At 43.0% G+C, this 20,382-nt stretch overlaps 1 protein-coding gene across 2 annotated transcripts in view; it reads right to left on the bottom strand.

The window, feature by feature from the left end:
- Nucleotides 1-12,482: 12,482 nt before the first annotated feature.
- Nucleotides 12,483-20,382, bottom strand: part of fzr1a (fizzy/cell division cycle 20 related 1a) — a 56,684-nt gene continuing 48,784 nt past the window's right edge. Inside the window, exons 13-14 of one of the 2 annotated variants that reach the window (XR_009516018.1) lie at nt 12,817-12,911; nt 12,483-12,767 (exon numbers count right to left, since the gene is read on the bottom strand). Coding sequence is in view for 1 of the 2 variants with exons in the window: in XM_059991020.1 (XP_059847003.1) it covers nt 12,894-12,911 (18 nt within the window). In the remaining variant the exon portion in view is untranslated. Of the gene's footprint in view, nt 12,912-20,382 lie in introns of both variants that reach the window. The other variant, XM_059991020.1, reaches the window with a different exon arrangement.

Here is a 20,382-nt window from a genome sequence, read left to right as displayed (position 1 = left end):
TATTACGGACCTACAGCACCCAGGGTATGCCCTTTTCTCACTGTTACCACCAGGTAGGAGGTACAGAAGCCTGAAGGCACACACTCAGCAATTCAGGAACAGCTTCTTCCCCTCTGCCATCCGACACTAACTCACTTTTTAAATATATATTATTTCTGCTTTTTGCACAATTTTTAATCTACAGTATACTGTAATTGATTTACTTATTTATTGTTATTGTTTTCTCTCTCTGCATTGATGTATTGCATTGAACTGTTGCTGCTAACAAATTTCACGACATATGCCAGTGATAATAAACCTGATCCTGATTCTGAGATTCCACAGAAGCTGGGAATCTAGAGCAACACACACGCAAAATCTTGGAGGAACTCAGCAGGTCAGGCGACATATATGGAAAGGTTGACGTATTAGAACATAGAGAACATAGAATAGTACAGCATAGTACTGGACAGCACAGTGCATTCCATGCACCAGCCAATCTGAGTGAAAAACTCAGAGTGTACAAGAGGACATGGCTTTAAAGTAAGGGGAGGGAAGTTCAAGGGGGATATTAGAGGAAGGTTTTTCACTCAGAGAGTGGTTGGTGTGTGGAATACACTGCCTGAGTCAGTGGTGGAGGCAGATACACTCATGAAATTTAAGAGACTACTGGACAGGTATATGGAGGAATCTAAGGTGGGGGGGATATATGGGAGGCAGGGTTTGAGGGTCGGCACAACATTGTGGGCCGAAGGGCCTGTACTGTGCTGTAGTATTCTATGTTCTAACCTTCCTCTAATATCCCCTTTGAACTTCCCATCCCTTACCTTAAAGCCATGTCCTCTTGTATTGAGCAGTGGTGCCCTGGGGAAGAGGCGCTGGTTGTCCACTCTGTCTATTCCTCTTAATATCTTGTACACCTCGATCATGTCTCCTCTCATCCTCCTTCTGTCCAAAGAGTAAAATGCTAGCTTCCTTAATCTCTGATCATAATGCATACTCTTTAAACCAGGCAGCATCCTGGTAAATCTCCTCTGTACCCTTTCCAATGCTTCCACATCCTTCCTATTTTTGGGCTGAGACACTTTATTCACCTCCAGCCTTTTGTCTATTGCTTTGGATTTCCAGTATCTGCAGAAGCTCTTGAGTTTCTGGATGGTCATTGAAATGTTTTCTCTTTTTCTTGTACATAGCTTCTTACTTTATAATGGTGGGATTCTGCCTACATCAGATTGCATGGATGTATTCCACAGGTGATCTTTGAGGAAGAGCACATGTAAAACATTAAGGGTGGAACGACAGCGAAACAGTCAGCTTATGAGTTCATAGGTTAATTGGTCATGTGAGTGTAACTGGGTGGCATGGGTTCATTGGGCCAGAATGATCTATTACCGTGTTGTAACTGTAAAGAAACAAAATAAAAATAAATTAAAACAAATTGATTATCAGCCCTCTTAGTTGAGTGAGTTGGTTGGTAACGTTGGCTGCTGCAGACTACTGAAGCTGGAACTTCATCTGTGAGAAGCCATCTGCTCAAAATGGAGCAAACAATTGGCCATAGAGTCATAGAGCACTAGAGCAGAGATGCAGGCCCTTCAGCCCATCTAGTCCATGCTGAACTGTTATTCCGCATACTTCCATCGACCTGCACCTGACCATAGTTCTCATCCATGTACTTAAACAAACTTCTCTTAAGTGTTGCAGTTGATCCTACATCCATCACTTATACTGCCAGCTTGTATCACACTCCGATTGAATAAGCTCGCCCTCATATTCCCCTTAGTATTTCACCTTTGCACCGTAACCCATGACCTCTAGTTTTAGTCTGCATCAACCTCAGTGGAAAGACTGCTTCCATTTACACTATGAATGTCCTTCATGAAACACTGTCATAGAAAAGCAGCATCTGTCATCAGAGACCCCTCACCACCCAAGCCGTGCTCTCTTCTCGCTGCTGCCAACAGGTAGAAAGTACAGAAGCCTCAGGACTCACACCAGCAGGTTCAAGAACAGTTACTAAGCCTCAACCATCAGGCTCCTGAACAAAAGAGGATAGCTGTACTCACTTGCCTCATCATTGAAATGTTTCTGCAATCAATGATCTCACTTTTAGGAATATTTATCTTATTGCCTCATGTTCTTGTTATTTATTGCTATTTATTTACATTTTCATTTGCACAGTTTGTTGTCTTCTGCACTCTGGTTGAATCTTCATTGATCCTGCTATAGTTCCTATTCTATAGATTTGCTGAGTATGCCTGCCCGGGTTGTATAGGGTGACATCCATATACTTTGAAAATATAATCTCCTTTGAACTTTAGATATTTAACTGTCTTTATGCTGAATGGTTTTTGGTGAATTCCATTGTGTTTCTTTGTTTTGTGGCTTCCTGCAAGAAAATGAATCTCCGGGTTGTATTTGGTGACATATATATACTTTGATAATAAATTTACTTTGAACTTTGATAATTCTGTATACATCTATGAAATCTCCTCTGATTCTCCTATACTCCAGGGAATAAGGACCCAACACATTCAATCCTTCCCTATAAGTCGGGTTTTTTGGCCCAGGCAACATCCTTATAAATCTTCCCTGCACTCTTTCAATCTCAGTGATGTAGTTAACAAAAGTGGTTAAAGGTAACATTAAATTTTCAACTGGACATTATCTTGACCACCTTTTGTTAACTACAGATTGTGCCCATTTCTCATGGAATTACTCATTCTCGTTTGGGGCCTCCGTTGGTTGGGGTTGGCCATGGATGTTGTGTTGTGGCTGTCTATGTTGTTGCCGTCAATCAATATGCAAACCAGGGTAATCAATCCGTCTAATTGGGGTAATTCCCTGCTGATTGGTATGGAACGATAGTCCCTACTCGAACAAACCATCCCCACAGAGTCAAAGCACAGGGGGGGTGGGGGGTGGGGGTTAATCCTGTATTACACTTCGTCCATTCAAATCCAATAACAAGGCTCTGAAGTCGAAGAATATATTTGAAACTAGCAAAACTAACAATCTTAAAGTGATAAAGACTATTGACACTAAAATTAGCGATATAACAAAATATATAAATATATAACAATCTCAGAGTATTGAACATGTTTTCTTCAATGTAATTAAGCTAACTAAGCAATTTTATATGTTATTAAGTGGCTTTAAGCAGTCAACAAAAAAGATATCACCTAAATCATCGATTTACTAGGATGTTACCTGGGTTTCAGCACTTAAGTTACAGAGAAAGGTTGAACAAGTTAGGTCTCTATTCATTGGAGCGTAGAAGGTTGAGGGGGGATTTGATCGAGGTATTTAAAATTTTGAGAGGGATAGATAGAGTTGACGTGAACAGGCTGTTTCCATTGAGAGTAAGGGAGATTCAAACGAGAGGACATGATTTGAGAGTTAGGGGGCAAAAGTTTAAGGGAAACACGAGGGGGGATTTCTTCACTCAGAGAATGATAGCTGTGTGGAATAAGCTTCCTGTAGAAGTAGTAGAGGCCAGTTCAGTTGTGTCATTTAAGGTAAAATTGGATAGGTATATGGACAGGAAAGGAGTGGAGGGTTATGGGCTGAGTGCGGGTAGGTGGGACTAGGTGAGATTAAGAGTTCGGCATGGACTAGGAGGGCCGAGATGGCCTGTTTCCATGCTGTGATTGTTATATGGTTATAGCTCTAGACTCTAGCTGAACTTCCAAAGACAAAATTACTAAAACTAAAGCTCTTCATTTCTACCATGCCCCCACCCATGTGACTAACTACCATAATAAATGGGTAAGACAAAATATGATGCAGAGGGAAAACAAACAGGAACAGCTGTTTGACTCTCTGTTCATTTGCCGAGCAGTTGGTAAACTCATTCCCCCAGTCCACCTGAGACAACTGCATGCTTCCTATCACTATCGTTACTCTGATTCAAAGTCTGTGGTTTTGGTGTTCTGACGTTCAACTCCCAGGCTACATTCAGAATTTTACCATATTGTGGCCACCAACGCCTAGGGGTTCTTCAACCACAAGGTCTCTTCCTCTTTACTCATGAGCAAATCTAAAGCTGCTCATTTCCGAGACGTTTCCAGAACAATCTCTGGCACATTGCACAAATGACCATGCCTGGTATGGTTTGTCCTCAGTGCTGCAGCTGCTGGTGTAATGGTTTACAGAGCCGGTGAGTGGGGATGCATTCCTGACATAGTCTGTGAGGGTTTGTACCTTCACCCCATGACCGCATGTGTTCCCTCCAGAACTCCCATGTTCTAAAGACGCTTGGATTAGGGTTACTGAGTTGTGGGCGTGCTACGCTGGCAGCCTGCAATGCATGCTTGGACTGTGTTGGTCACTGACGCATTTCCCTGAATGTTTTCATGTATGTACATGTGACAAATAAAGCTAATATTTATCTTTAACATGGCCCATCAACTCTTCCACCCCGACCCCTCACTGTCCTGCACCACAGCTAATATCCTGTACACTGTCACTGTCCTGTACCACAGCTAATATCCTGTACACTGTCCTGCACCACTGCTAATATCCTGTACACTGTCACTGTCCTGTACCACAGTTAATATCTTGTACACTGTCCTGCACCACGGCTAATATCCTGTACACTGTCACTGTCCTGCACCACTGCTAATATCCTGTACACTGTCACTGTCCTGTACCACAGCTAATATCCTGTACACTGTCACTGTCCTGTACCACAGCTAATATCCTGTACACTGTCCTGTACCACTGCTAATATCCTGTACACTGTCACTGTCCTGCACCACTGCTAATATCCTGTACACTGTCACTGTCCTGTACCACAGCTAATATCCTGTACACTGTCACTGTCCTGTACCACAGCTAATATCCTGTACACTGTCCTGTACCACTGCTAATATCCTGTACACTGTCACTGTCCTGTACCACAGCTAATATCCTGTACACTGTCACTGTCCTGTACCACAGCTAATATCCTGTACACTGTCCTGCACCACTGCTAATATCCTGTACACTGTCACTGTCCTGTACCACAGCTAATATCCTGTACACTGTCACTGTCCTGTACCACAGCTAATATCCTGTACGCTGTCCTGCACCACTGCTAATATCCTGTACACTGTCACTGTCCTGTACCACAGCTAATATCCTGTACGCTGTCCTGCACCACTGCTAATATCCTGTACACTGTCACTGTCCTGTACCACAGCTAATATCCTGTACACTGTCCTGTACCACTGCTAATATCCTGTACACTGTCCTGTACCACTGCTAATATCCTGTACACTGTGCTGTACCACTGCTAATATCCTGTACACTGCCACTGTCCTGTACCACTGCTCTGACATGTCTTCTTGATTGATGAAACCTGACTTTTTTGGAGTCCTGTCCCCTCCAAATTAGCTTAAAGTCACAATCTCTTCTCACTGCTGCCATCAGGAAGGAGGTACAGGAGCCTCAGGACTCACACCACCAGTTTCAGGAACAATTATTATCCTTCAACCATCAGCCTCCTGAACCAGAGGGGTAACTTCACTCAACTTCACTTACCCCATCATTGAAATGTTCCCACAACATATGGACTTACTTTCAAGGATTCTTCATCGCATGTTCTTGATATTCATTGGCTATTTATTTATTTGTTGTTATTATTATTATTTTGCTTTTTCTCTTTTTGCATTTGCATGTTTTTTTTGTCTTCTACAAATGGGATATTTGTTCATCCTGTTGGATGTGGTCTATTGTATTTCTTTGCATCCACTGTGAATGCCCACCAGAAAATGAATCACAGGGTTGTATACAGTGATGTATATGTACTTTGATAATAAATTTACTTTGAAGATATATCAAAACTTCCCAGATTCTGGAGAGGCCCCAGGGGATTGAAAATTGCCAGCACAATACAGCTTTTCATAAAGTGGAGAGGGGGTGGGGAGAGAGGGAGAGAGAGACATGGAGGGAGGGAGGGAGAGAGAGAAAGAGGGAGGGAGGGAGAGAAAGAGAGGGTGAGAGGGAGGGGGAGAGTGAGAGAAAGAGGGAGGGAGGGAGGGAGGGAGGGAGGGGGGAGAGAGAGAAAGAGAGTGAGAGGGAGGGGGGAGAGAGAGAAAGAGGAGGGAGAGAAAGAGAGTGAGAGGGAGGGGGAGAGAGAGAAAGAGGGAGGGAGGGAGGGAGGGGGAGAGAGAGAGAGAAAGAGAGAGGGTGGGATGGAGGGGGAGAGAGAGACATGGAGGAAGGGAGGGAGAGAGAGAAAGAGGGAGGGAGGGAGGGAGAGAAAGAGAGAGGGTGAGGGAGGGGGGAGAGAGAGAAAGAGGGAGGGAGGGGGAGAGAGAGAGCGAGAGAGAGAGAAAGAGGGAGGGTGAGAGGGAGAGAAAGAGGGTGAGAGGGAGGGGAGAGAAAGAGAGTGAGAGGGAGGGGGAGAGAGAGAAAGAGGGAGGGAGAGAAAGAGAGAGGGTGGGATGGGGGGGAGAGAGAGAGACATGGAGGAAGAGAGGGAGAGAGAGAAAGAGGGAGGGAGGGAGAGAAAGAGAGGGTGAGGGAGGGGGGAGAGAGAGAAAGAGGGAGGGAGGGGGAGAGAGAGAGCGAGAGAGAGAGAAAGAGGGAGAAAAAGAGAGAGGGTGGGAGGGGCGAGAGAGAAAGAGGGAGGGAGGGAGGGAGGGGGAGATAGAGAGATATGGAGGGAGGGAGGGAGAGAGTGAAAGAGGGAGGGTGAGAGGGAGGGGGGAGAGAGAGAGAAAGAGGGAGGGGGAGAGAGAGAGCGAGAGAGAGAGAAAGAGGGAGGGAGGGAGAAAAAGAGAGAGGGTGGGAGGGGCGAGAGAGAAAGAGGGAGGGAGGGAGGGAGGGGGAGATAGAGAGATATGGAGGGAGGGAGGGAGAGAGAGAAAGAGGGAGAGAGAGAAAGAGAGAGGGAGGGAGAGAAAGAGAGAGGGTGGGAGGGGGAGAGAGAGAAAGAGGGAGGGAGGGGAGAGAGAAAGAGGGAGGGAGGGAGAGAAAGAGAGAGGGAGGGAGAGAAAGAGAGAGGGTGGGAGGGAGGGGGAGAGAGAGAAAGAGGGAGGGAGGGGAGAGAGAGGGTGGGATGGAGGGGGGAGAGAGAGAGAAAGAGGGAGGGAGGGAGGGGGAGATAGAGAGATATGGAGGGAGGGAGGGAGAGAGTGAAAGAGGGAGGGTGAGAGGGAGGGGGGAGAGAGAGAGAAAGAGGGAGGGGGAGAGAGAGAGCGAGAGAGAGAGAAAGAGGGAGGGAGGGAGAAAAAGAGAGAGGGTGGGAGGGGCGAGAGAGAAAGAGGGAGGGAGGGAGGGAGGGGGAGATAGAGAGATATGGAGGGAGGGAGGGAGAGAGAGAAAGAGGGAGAGAGAGAAAGAGAGAGGGAGGGAGAGAAAGAGAGAGGGTGGGAGGGGGAGAGAGAGAAAGAGGGAGGGAGGGGAGAGAGAAAGAGGGAGGGAGGGAGAGAAAGAGAGAGGGAGGGAGAGAAAGAGAGAGGGTGGGAGGGAGGGGGAGAGAGAGAAAGAGGGAGGGAGGGGAGAGAGAGGGTGGGATGGAGGGGGGAGAGAGAGAGAGAAAGAGGGAGGGGGAGGGAGAGAGAGAGAGAGAATGAGAATGTATGGATCATCCCACCAACACACCCAGAATGACTGTTTATTGCTGTGGTCACAATGGGTGTTGATTACTTTCATGCATAAGACCATACGATATAGGAGCAGAATTAGGCCATTTGGCCTGTCGAGTCTACTCTGCCATTTCATCTTGGCTGATCCAATTTTCCTCTTAGTCCCAGTCTCCTGCCTTCTCCCCATATCCCTTCATGCCCTGACCAATCAAGAATCTATCAACCTCTGCCTTACAGGGAACCAGTGATTTGGCCTCCACAGCTGCCTGTAGTAACAAACTCCACAGATTCACCCACTCTCTGGCTAAAGAAATTCCTCCTCATCTCTGTTGCAAAATGATGCCCTTCTATTCTGAGGCAGTGGCCTCTGATCTTAGACTCTCCCACCATAGAAAGCATCCTCTTCACATCCACCCTATCAAGGCCTTTCACCACTTGGCACACTTCAGCGAGGTCATACCTCATTCTTCTGAATTCTAGTGAATACAGGCCCAGAGCCAACACGCGCTCTTCATGTGACAAGCCACTCAATACTGGAATCATCTTCATGAATCCCCTTTGAACCCTCTCCAGTTTCAGCACAATACTCCAAGTGAGGCTGTCGTTAGTTCTGACACTATAAAGGATTCAGCATTTTCTTGAGGGAGGTAATGGCGGTGTCAGTACTGATTAACTGAAAACTCACACTCATTCTTCAACCATACTTTATTTTACTTGCGCACAGGGAGAACAGCATGGTCCCTGTAACCCCACTGTCTGGAATCTGAATAGAGAAATGCCATTTTTATAAAGACTTGACAAGCAGTTATGATATTAACCATTTAGAAAACAGTATGGTTGAGTTCCTTACTTGGGAGAACAATCACCATTCACAATAGAGGTGTTGAAGTCAGTAGAAACCACAAGCTGACAACCGATGATACTTTGAAGTTAGTAAAGTAATTGTTGGTGTTTGTGTTTCACATCCTTGGGTTAAATAATTCTCTTGTCTCCAGTAAGTGAGAATGGCTCTGGGAATCTGCTCTGTAAAGGGGAGTGCTTCATCGCCGGGCTGTCTGCACTCCATTTGCAATCTGTCATTGTGTTAACCCTTGCCTCCCCACAGCTTCCGCAGAAGGATATTTAGAAAATCACAAGACAATCATGCTGTCAACACAGACTTACAAAGGAGAATGTGTTTGCTAGAATTATTTGAGATTGCAATGAAAAGCATGGATAAAGGGAACAAACATTTGTATTTCCCCGAAGGCATTTGGTGAGTAATTGCTGCGGATTGTTCTTGCAGAAACATGGCTCTGGGGCAACATCCCATGCACCATCAGGCTACAGGCTGTGACAATCAGGGACTTGGGCTATGTTATTTTTTGTGACTGTATATATTTCTGTTATTATAATTATATTCTCTTTGTGCTGTGTGCAACTGTTGGTTCTGTACGTAGCCTGGAGCCTGGAGGAACGCTGTTCTGTTTAACTGTATACATGGGTGAGGTTCAATGATAAATGAACTTGAACTTGAGACACCTCATTAAAAAGGTCATCGAAATGCAAAGCATGGAAGGGGAACTGGATGGCTAAAGAGAAAACAAGAGTTATGATAAATGGCTCATTTTTCAACTGGCTCCTGAGCCAGTATGGATAACTTCACACAGCACAGCACCCAACTGATCACTGAGCACAACCTGCGAACTTTCTTTCAAGAATGCTGCAACTCATGCTCCCAGTTTTATCTATTTTTTATCTATCTATTTATTTATTTATTTATTTACTTACTTACTTAATTGTTTTTGCACAGTTTGTCTTCTGAATATTGGTTGCTTGTCAGTCTTTGTAGTTTTCATTGATGCTATTGTATTTCTTTGTTCTAATGTGAATGCCCAAAATGAAATGTATTTCAAGGGAGTATATAGTGACGTATATGTACTTTGATAATAAATTTAGTTTGAACTTTGACCTTTGTACGTGGAACTATAGCTATCAATGCTTGGGTCTCAGTGACACTAATGACTCTGATAAAAGGACAAATGTAACTGCAACTAAATTCGCATATGGTACAAAGGAGACATAACCTGTAAAGATATCCAGATGGCTGAGGTGACACTATGACCGTAATGAGGGAAAGTGCAAGGTTATCCACTCTGAAAGCAAAAGGAAAATAAATAGAGGCTATTACAGCATTGTTTGACTGGGGTGTAGAGAAATGATTACAGCATTGTTGGACTGGAGTGTGGAGTAATGATTACAGCATTGTTTGACTGGGATGTAGAGTAATGATTACAGCATTGTTTGACTGGGATGTAGAGTAATGATTACAGCATTGTTGGACTGGAGTGTGGAGTAATGATTACAGCATTGTTGGGACTTGGGTGTGGAGTAATGATTACAGCATTGTTGGGACTGGGGTGTGGAGTAATGATTACAGCATTGTTGGGACTGGGGTGTGGAGTAATGATTACAGCATTGTTGGGACTGGGGTGTGGAGTAATGATTACAGCATTATTGGACTGGGTTGTGGAGTAATGATTACAGCATTGTTGGACTGGGGTGTGGAGTAATGATTTTCCTGGTAGTTTAACTTTCCTGCGCTTGCTTGTATTTTTATATAAATATGTATATGTATTTGTTCAAACGTTCATTAATTATCAAAGTATACAACTCGGAATTTCTTCTTCTCCTGTTAGCCTCGAAACCTAAAATGAAAAGAACGACAGTACAATAATCAACCCCCAAATCCCTCCTCCCCACACAAAAAAATAAATGAAAATGGAACAGGCACATCAACCCACAAATCTTCCTCTTCCCTGCACACACAAAAAAACCAGGAAGATTGGGCAAGTAGCAGAATATTTAAAAAAAACTATAAGAGTGAAACAGAGCATGTAGTCCAAGTTCATATCCAAAATGCAGGAAACATGGGTAGCGTCCTATGGCACAGCGGCAGGCCTTTCCTTCTCCGGTGGCAGAGCGATCCCACCAACAGTCAAAAAACAGTCTCCTCTCTCCAGCAGCAGAGAGATCTCACCACTGATAAAAAGGAAGTCTCCCCTCTCCGTAGCAGAGCAATCCTTAGCGATAAAAAAGCAGGCAGCTGGTGCTCTCCTTCCACATTCATTTCGATGTTTCAATCTTCCTTATTGCTTTAATTAGCCAATTATGGAAGCTTTAATTGGCCAAACATCGTCTCACAGCCTTCTCCCCATGGGGTACGTCTGTCTGCCAGAATCCTCTTGGGGACTGCAGACGGCAGAAACACCCAAACGATCTCCAGACTGCCAATCACAGGCTCCAGCAGATTCAGCATCACAGTCAAGGTCATGGCAGACATAGGAGTGAAATACAGTAAGTGGTTTCATGATCTATCCAGAAGATATTGACTGAAGGAGCGAGGTGTGGGTCAAAGCTTACAATTCAGTGGATTTTCCAGTAATTGTGACGCAGTTGCTTCTATGTCTTTGTCAGTCAGTGGCAGGTGTTATGTTATTTGACTCTGGCTGTTTTATTGGTTAATTGCTTATCAATGCCATTTATTTATTTAGCGGTACATTGCGGAACAGGCCCTTCCAGTCCAATGAGCCAGACCACCCAGCAGCCCACCTATTTAACCCTAGTCTAATCACAGGACAATTTATAATGATCAATTAATTTACTAATTGGACAGTGGGAGGAAACCGGAGCACCCACAGGAAGGAATGTGCAAACTCCTTGCAGAGAAAGCTGGGAGTGATCTCTGAACTCCGACACCCCGCACTGTTAATAGATCACGATGACTGCTACTCTACCGTGGTGCCCAGTATTGGTGGATGGGGGTGTAGAATTCTAACTTTTCTTGCATTGTTTTCTAGTAGTTTAATTTTCCTATGCTTGCTTGGATTTTTACATAGTCAAAGTTCAAATTAAAATTGTTATCAAACTACAAACACATATGTCGCCCTGATCATTTGTTTTCTCGTGAGCTTTCACTGTAAATCACAAGTAACGTAATAAAGTCAATGAAAGATCACACCCAACGGGATGGACAAACAACGTGTAAAGACAAACTGTGCAAATACAAAAGAGAAAAATAATATATAAGCAATAAATATTGAGGATAGAGGCATTCCTTATTGTAATAAAGCAGTAGTCGAGTATGCTGGGACTCCTGGTGCCACAGGATATATGCTGACGATAACTGGGCAGAGATTTCTTCAAACAAGCCTGATTGAAGACTCTTTATTGAAGGATGTTAACACGCAGCCTCTCTGGACTATTACCAAGAACAGGCAAGTTGTTTTTGAAGAAAGAACGGACAGGTCAGGCCTGCATCTGCTGTAGTGTAGAAGAGCAAAGCCCACCTTATCCTGAGGGGAGCTAACAAGCTGGTGATAATAACTCTCATCAATTGAGGAATAAACACTTCAAATATAAACAGCCTCCTGCTTTCGACCAGAAGAGAGGACAACTTTTGTTGAGGCTCTACCCAAAGAAGAACATCTTTGGAATATTTTTAAGGCAGAGATAAGATATCCAAGAGAGAGCAAGATTACTGGGGGGGGGGAGGGGTAAACAGGAATGTGGGGTTAATGTAACCCTGATCTCATTAAATGAGATTAAATGAGGTATGTGTGCCTAGTCTTGCATCACATCTTCATATAATACCATATGTCATTCCCTCACCTAGTCAGTCAGCCCATTCCCCCAAAGTCTCTGTTTCCAGCTTACACTGTATCATCCCCTTTAAATAGTGTTCTCAAATGTAATAACTTCTAAACAGCCCTGCCTACAAGACAGTTATTAATAGCACAAAGGACTTTGACACTTTTCAAAGTTCAAAGTAAATCTTATTATCAAAGTATGTTTGTTACCTTATGCAGTACTACTTTGAAATTAATTTTCTTGCAGGGATTTAAAGAAAGAAATACAATATCATTTGTGAAAGACAATTTATTAACAAAGACTGACAAACAGAAAGTTTGCATGACAAATTGTGGAAATAAAATATAAAACTGAGAACATGCTGTGTAGAGTCTTTGATAGTGAGTGTGTAGGTTGTGGAATCAGTTCAGAGTCGAGGTGAGAAGCTATCCATGCTCGTTCAGGAGAATGACGATTGTAGGTTAACTATTGTTCCTGCAACAGCTGGTGTGAGAAATATGGCTTCGGTACCTCCTGCCTGAAGGGAGTAGTGAGAAGAGATCATGGTTTGGATGGTGGGGGTCCTTGACAGTAGATGCTGCTTCCCTGTGACAGTGCTCTTTGTCGATGTGCTCGATGGTGCAGAAGGCTTTGCCTGTGATAGGCTGTGCTATATCTACCACTTTCTGCTGCCCTTTTCTGTTCCTAAGCATTGGTGTTTTCATACCAGGATCATCTCCATTGTGCATCCTGTAGAAGTTAATCAAAGTTTTTTAGTGATATACCAAATCTGTCAGGCATCCTGTATTCAGTATTTTTTAATTTGGACAATTTGTTTTTGTTTGCACTTTGTCAGACTATATATTTTTTTTGTAAATTCTATTATATTTCCTTATTTTTCTGTAAATGCTTGCAAGAAAATGAATCCCAAGGCAGTATAAGGTAACATATGCATTTTTTGATAATCAATTTACTTGGACTTTGAGGCTTCAGAGTATAATGCTCAAGGCCTCTTAACCTCACCCTTGTCCTCAAAATGCTGGACAACTCCAGCCAGGCTGACTGCTGGGGCAGGAAAACACAGCTTCTCACCACCAAATCTGTGTCATCAGCCTCAAACCGGTTTGTAGGAAGCAAGTCCAAGTACTTCTTGGAGTGCACGCTGCAATTGTGTACGCTTGAAATACAAGCACTTGCACACTTGTTTTGAAATTCCTGTTTAAAAATATTAAGAAGCGTGAAGCACTGACTCGCCCCATTCGGCTCCACCTGGTGGACGATTAAAGAAAAGCATGTGGTTGTGGGTGGGACGGTAACATAACTGTTAGCATATTACGTGCCAGAGATCCGTGTTCGCTTCGGCTGCTGTCTGCAAGGAGTTTGTATGTTCTCCCTGATACTGCTTGGATTTCCTCTGGGTGCTCTGGACAAAAACGTTCAGTTTAGGGTTTGTAAGTTGAGGTATGTCGTGGGCACACTGGCTGTATGGCAACTCTTTCTTTCAGGCTGCCCCCAACACATCTTTAGCCATTGACACAAACGTTTCATCTCACTGTATGTTGCAGTACACATGACAAATAAAGCTAATGTTTAAGATCTTTATCTTTGACAATTTTACAGTCAGAAATATAGCATAGAGACAGAGTCCGAACATCAAGCAAACATTTACACCAATCCTATATTAATCCCAGTTTCTATTCTCCATATTCTTTATAACATGTAAATCTTTGACAAACTTCTATAGATGGGTGGTGGAGAGTATATTGACTGGCCAAATCATAGCCTGGTATGGAAACACCAATACCCTTTAATGGAAAATCCTACAAAAAGTAGTGGACACGGCCCAGTCCATCACAGGTGAAGCCCTCCCTCCATTTCGCTCATCTACAAGGAGTGCTGTCGCAGGAAAGCAGGGACCCCCACCGCCCAAGCCAGGCTCTCTTCTCGCTGCTGCCATCAGGAAGAAGGTACAGGAGCCTCAGGCCACCAGATTCAGGAACAGTTATTACCCCTCAACCATCAGGCTCTTGGACCAGTGGGGATAACTTCACTCAACTGTTCCCACAACCTATGGACTCACTTTCAAGAACTCTTCATCTCATGTTCTCAATAGTCATTGCTTCTTACTTTCTTTCTTTTTTCCCTTTCTTTTTGCATTTGCACAGTTTGCTGTCTTTTGCACACTGGTTGTTGTGTGGTTTTTCGTTGAATCCATTACGCTTATTGGCTTTATTGAGTATGCCTGCAGGGTTGTATGTGGTGACATCTAAATACTTTGAATAAACTCCCGTATTCTACACAGTGATTACATTGATCTGTTAACCTATGGAAAATCCATGCTTATGGCATGAAGCACATGGAGGAACCCCATGTGCTCACAAAGAGAGTGTGCAAATTCCACAAAGACAGTCTCAGAGATCAGAATTGAATCTGAATCTATTGTGTTTCACCAGACCGGCAGCTCTATTAATCATAGCGCCAGGCTGCCCACTTTCTTCAATTACCCTCAAAATAGTTGCCCTGGACATATTTATCTTTCCCCATCATTTTCCCTCAGGGTAATTGTTTGCCAGTGCATCTGTCAAGATTCTGCCTTGCTTAGCTTGGAATCGGTTTGACCCTGATCAACGTTCCCTCTATTTTTTTTAACAGCTGTGCAGAGTAAGTGTTGCTCTGATCTCAGCAGGATATTTTGACATGGCCTGAAACGTCCAGCTGAGCAGCACATGAAATAAAAGAAAATTCCCGTTGCGTGGCAACAGAGGCCACGTGCACGGAAGCTTTTCAGATACTGTGCGGCCGCGCAGGTTAGAAGGAACAGTGATTGATAAAGCAGCCAGCATTATCAAAGATGCTTCTCACTCTGGACATTTTCTCTTCTCCCTCCCCCCACCCCCACAACATAGCACAGAAGAAAGCCTGAACATATGTACCACCAGGATCAAGGATGTTTTCTGTCTCCATGTCCCCCAAGATGGACTCTTAACCTCACAGTCTACCTCATTATGGCCTTGTAGATCATTGTCTGCCTGCACTGCACTTTCTCTGGAATTGTAACACTTTATTTTGCATTCTGTTATTGTTTTCCCTTGTACTATCTCAATGCGCTGTTAGAACAAAGTAATCTGTATGGATGACTTGTAATTTTGTTGTACAGTTTACCAGCTTTATAAAGGCAAAATTGAGAAATGAAAAAAAAACTGACTAAAAACAAAGTCCAGTTTCTATCTAGAGCTTTGAGACTATAGCCTTCCCAGGGCGATTTCCTGATATAAGACCATAGGACCATAAGATATAGGAGTAGGGTTAGGACATTTGGCCCATTGATTTTGCTCCACCATTTCATCGTGGCTGATCCAATTTTCCTCTTAGCCTCAATCTCCTGCCTTTACCCATATCCCTTCATGCCCTGACCAATCAAGTACCTATCAACCTCTGCCTTAAATATACTAAATACTTGGCCTCCATGGCTGCCTGTGGCAAAGAATTCCACAGATCCACAAACCTCTGGCTAAAGAAATTCCTCCTCATCTCCATTCCAAAAGGACACCCCTCTACTCTGAGGCTGTGTCCTCTGGTCTTAGACTCTCCCACCATCCTCTCTATTGAGGCCTTTCACCATTCAATAGCTTTCAATGAAGTCACCCCTCATTCTTATGAATTCCAGTGAATACAGGCCCCAAGCCAACAAATACTCATCATATGATAAATCTTTCAATCCTGGAATCTTTTTTGTGAACTTACTTTGAACCCTCTCCAGTTTCAACACATCTTTTTTAAGATAAGGGGCCCAAAACTGCTCACAATACTCCAAATGAGGCTTCACCATTGCTTAATAAAGTCTCAACATTACATCCTTGCTTTTATATTCTAGTCCTCTTGAAACGAATGCTAACACTGCATTTGCACAGATTCAACCTGCAAATTAACGTTTAGAGAATCTGGCACAAGGACTCCCAAGCCCCTTTGCACTTCAGTTTTTCGTATTTTCTCTCCATTTAGAAAATAGTCAACCTTTTCTTTTCTTCTACCAAAGTGCATGCCATACACTCCCCAACACTGTATTCCATCTGCCACTTCTTTGCCCATTCTCCTAATCTGTCTAAGCCCTGATGTATCCTCTCTACTTCTTTAAACCCACCTGCACCTCCACATACCTTCATATCATCTGCAAACTTTGCAACAAAGCCATCAATTCCATCATACAAAATTATTGACAAATTACAAGAATCGATCCCAACACAGACCCCTGTGGAACAACACTAGTCACCAGCAGCCAACCAGAAAAGGTTCTCTTGATTCCTACTCTTTCCTTCCTGTCAATCAGCCACTGCTTTATCCGTGCTAGAAAATTTCCTGTAGTACCATGGGCTCATAGTTTGTTAAGCAGCCTCATGTGAGGCACTTTGTCAAACGTCTTCTGAAAATCCAAGTACACAACATCTTCTGATCCTCCCTTGTCTATCCTGCTTGTTGTTTCTTCAAAAAATTCTGATAGATTTGTCAGACAAGATTTTCCCTTGAGGAAACCATACTGATCACGGCCTATTTTATCATGTACCTCCAAGTACCCTGAGACTTCATCCTTGATAATCATCTCCAACATCTTCCCAACTGCTAAGGTCAGACTAACCGGCCAATACATTTCTTTCTTCTGCCTCTCTCCCTTCTTGAAGAGTGGAGTGACATTTGCAATTTTCCAGTCTTCTGGAACCATTCCAGCATCTAGTGACTCTTAAAAGATCATTACTAATGGCTTTACAATTTCTTCAGCCTCCTCTTTCAGAACTCTGGGGTGTACACCATCTGGTCCAGGTGACTTGTCTATCTTCAGACCCTTCAGTTTCCCAAGAACCTTCTGTCTAGTAACTTCACACACTTCATGGCCCCTGACACCTGGAACTTACACCACACCACTAGTGTCTTCTGCAGTGAAGACTGATGCAAAATACTATTCAATTCACCTGTCATTTTGTTATCTCCCATTGCTACCTCTCCAGCATTGTTTTCCAGCTGTCTCATATCCACTCTCACCTCTCTTTTATACTTAATGTATCTGAAGAAACTTTTGATATCCTCTTTATTATTGGCCAGCTTACTTTTGTATTCCATCTTTACTTAATGACTTTTTATTTGCCTTCTATTGGTTTTTAAAAGCTTCCAAATCATCTAACTCCATACTAATTTTTACTCCATTATATGGCCTGACACCTGGCTTTGATTTCTCCTGCTAGCCATAGTTGTGTCATCTTTCCTTTGACATACCACTTCCTCTTTGGGATGTACACATCCTGTGCATCCCGAACTGCTTCCAGAAATTCCAGTCATTGCTGCTTTGCCGTCATCCCTGCCAGTGTTTCTTCCAATCAATTCTGGCAATCAGTTCTTCTCTCATACCTCTGTAATTCCCTTTACTCCACTGTAATACTGATACATCTGACTTTAGCTTCTCCTTCTCAAATTTCAGGGTGAATTTGATCATATTATGATCACTTTCCCCTAAGGGTTCTTTTACCTTAAGCTCTCTAATCAATTTTGGTTAATTGCACAACAATCAATCCAGAATATCTGATCCTCTAATGGGCTCAACCACGAGTTTTTCAAAAAAAACCATCCCGTAGGCGCTCTTGAAATTCCCCTTCCTGGAATCCAGCACCAACCCGATTTTCCCAAGCCACCTGCATATTAAAATGCCCCATGATATTATAATATTGCCCTTTTGCCATGCATTTTTGATCTCCTGTTGTAATTTGTAGTCTACATTCTTACTACTGTTCAAGGGTGTGTATTCAACTCCCACCAGGGACTTAAGACCATAAGATATAGGAGCAGAAGTAGGCCATTCAGCCCATTGAGACTGCTCCACCTTTCAATCATAAGCTGATCCAATTCTTCCAGTCATCCCCACACCCCTGCCTTCTCGCCATATGCTTTGATGCCCTGGCTAATTAAGAACCTATCTATCTCTTCTTTAAATACACCCAATGACTTGGCCTCCACAACCGCCCATGGCAACAAATTCCATAGATTTACCACCCTTTGACTGAAGTAATTTCTCCATATCTGTTCTAAATGCACGTCCTTCAATCCTGAATTCGTGCTCTTGTCCTAGATTCCCCTACCATGGAAAATAACATATTCGGAATGTTTCTATGAGATCCCCCCTCATTCCTTTGAACTCCAGGGAATATAGCCCAAGAGCTGCCAGACTTTGCTCATACAGTAACCCTTTCATTCCTAGAATCATTCTTGTGAATCTTCTCTGAACCCTCTCCAATGTCAGTGTATCCTTTCTAAAATAAGGAGCCCAAAACTGCACACAATACTCCGTGTGGTCTTACGAGTGCCTTATAGAGCCTCAACACCCAATAGGTAAAGCCTACAAGACTTTTTACCCTAGTGGTTTCTTAGCTTTATTTACAATGATTCAACACCTATGTCATCTCATTTTACATTGTGACTTATCCAGTTGACTGCATTTTTGCCCCATCAACAGCCTCTTGTCTTCAAATGCAGTATCTAAACACAAATCAGTTTGTAAGATTGTAAGCGGTTTGGATAGGTATGTGGTTGGGAAAGGTATGGAGTCCTAGGGACCAGATGCAAGTAGATGGAATTGGGCAGAAGACCGTGCTGGAATGGACTGGATGGGTCAAAGGGACTCTGTGCTGTAGTGCTCTATGACTCTATTATGTGTCATACATGGATGTGGCTATACTTTCATAGTGTAGCTCAGAAACTTGGCCAAATTAGTCCATGGCGAACTAAGATTCTTCCAGGAATCCATTGACCATTGTCCTCCATCTCTCCCATCATGTACCTATCCAAACTTTTCTTAGATGTTGAATTGGACCTTTACACACCACTTTCGCTGGCAGCTAGTTTCACACTGTTGCTACCCTAGTTTCCCCCATTCATTGATTCTTCAAAAATGAGGACACCATTGCTGCATTGTACCCCATTCACTTATTGCAATAATAAGAGTTTCAAAAAGAATTAAGAGAAAAAAAACATGGATTTAGTGAATTCAGTGCCTTTACTCTACAAATGTTTAGTCTCCATTCAGAACAATTCTTTAAAATAAAAATAATGCAATATCTTCCTTGTGTTAATTCTTGTGTAAATAACAGCTGTTATTTTTTTATTACAAGACATATTATCATAAAAATATGCCACTTCCTTGTGTATTCATATCTAAGACCTCAAAGGTGAGTACAGGAGTCCCCCACTTTACGAATGTTCGCTTTACGCCGCTTTGCTTTTACAAAAGACCTACATTAGTGACCTGCTTTTGCATTACAAAGAGGATTTTCACTTTTACGAAATTTTTTTCCATATAAATTAATGGTTCTTCACTTTACGCTTTTTGGCTTAAGAAAGGTTTCATAGGAATGCTCTACCTTTGTAAAGGGAGGGGGGACACCTGTACATGGTATTTGCATTTAAAGTCAGAAATTTGTAGATTATCTCCAAGGTATTAACTGCTATTAACCAGGCAGATGCTGGAATTCTAGTTAATTAGTTAGGATATTATCACATCTTTTATAAATAGCACCTGAAAAGTGTCCATTATAGACAAAACATCTACAGCAATCTTACACATCTTTGGAAACCCAGTATTCCAGTGGAAAGGCAAATCATACAGTGAAAACTAATACTGTAAGAGCTGAACATCACCAACCATGTTATGTGATCACATTTCAAGTAGCATTTCTCACTCTCAGTTCTGGCTCCTCAGCGACTGCTTTCTCCTTTCACCCGCTTATCATCTCTCCCTGGTACCTTTCTACCTTCCCTTTCTCACATGGTCATCTCTTCTCTCTTACCAGATTCCTTTATCTTCAGCCCTTTACCTTTTCCAGTTATCATCTCTCACCTATCACCTGCCAGTTTACACTCCTGCCCCTCCCCCAACCTTTCCCATTTGAAGAAGGGTCTTGGCCCAAAATGTCGGCTTTATTCCCCTCCATTGATGCTGCCTGACCTGCTGAGTTCCTCCAGTACTGTGTGCATGATGCTCTGGATTTCCAGCATCTGCAGAATCTCGTGTTAAAATTGCACTTCAATAACAACTTCAGCAATTTATAAAATCAGAACAAAATTGAAAACTAAAAGCTTTGTAGCTGAGAAGTTGAAGATCAGTTGAAGGTACGTTTGTCATGTTCAAACATTAGAAAAGAGAATATTGTGTGGCGCCTACTTCAAAGATCCCAAGGTTAGA

The sequence above is a fragment of the Hypanus sabinus genome, chromosome 16 (genome assembly GCF_030144855.1).
Source record: "Hypanus sabinus isolate sHypSab1 chromosome 16, sHypSab1.hap1, whole genome shotgun sequence".
NCBI classification, from domain to species: Eukaryota; Metazoa; Chordata; class Chondrichthyes; order Myliobatiformes; family Dasyatidae; genus Hypanus; species Hypanus sabinus.
This window is presented reverse-complemented; position numbering and strand designations above follow the sequence as displayed.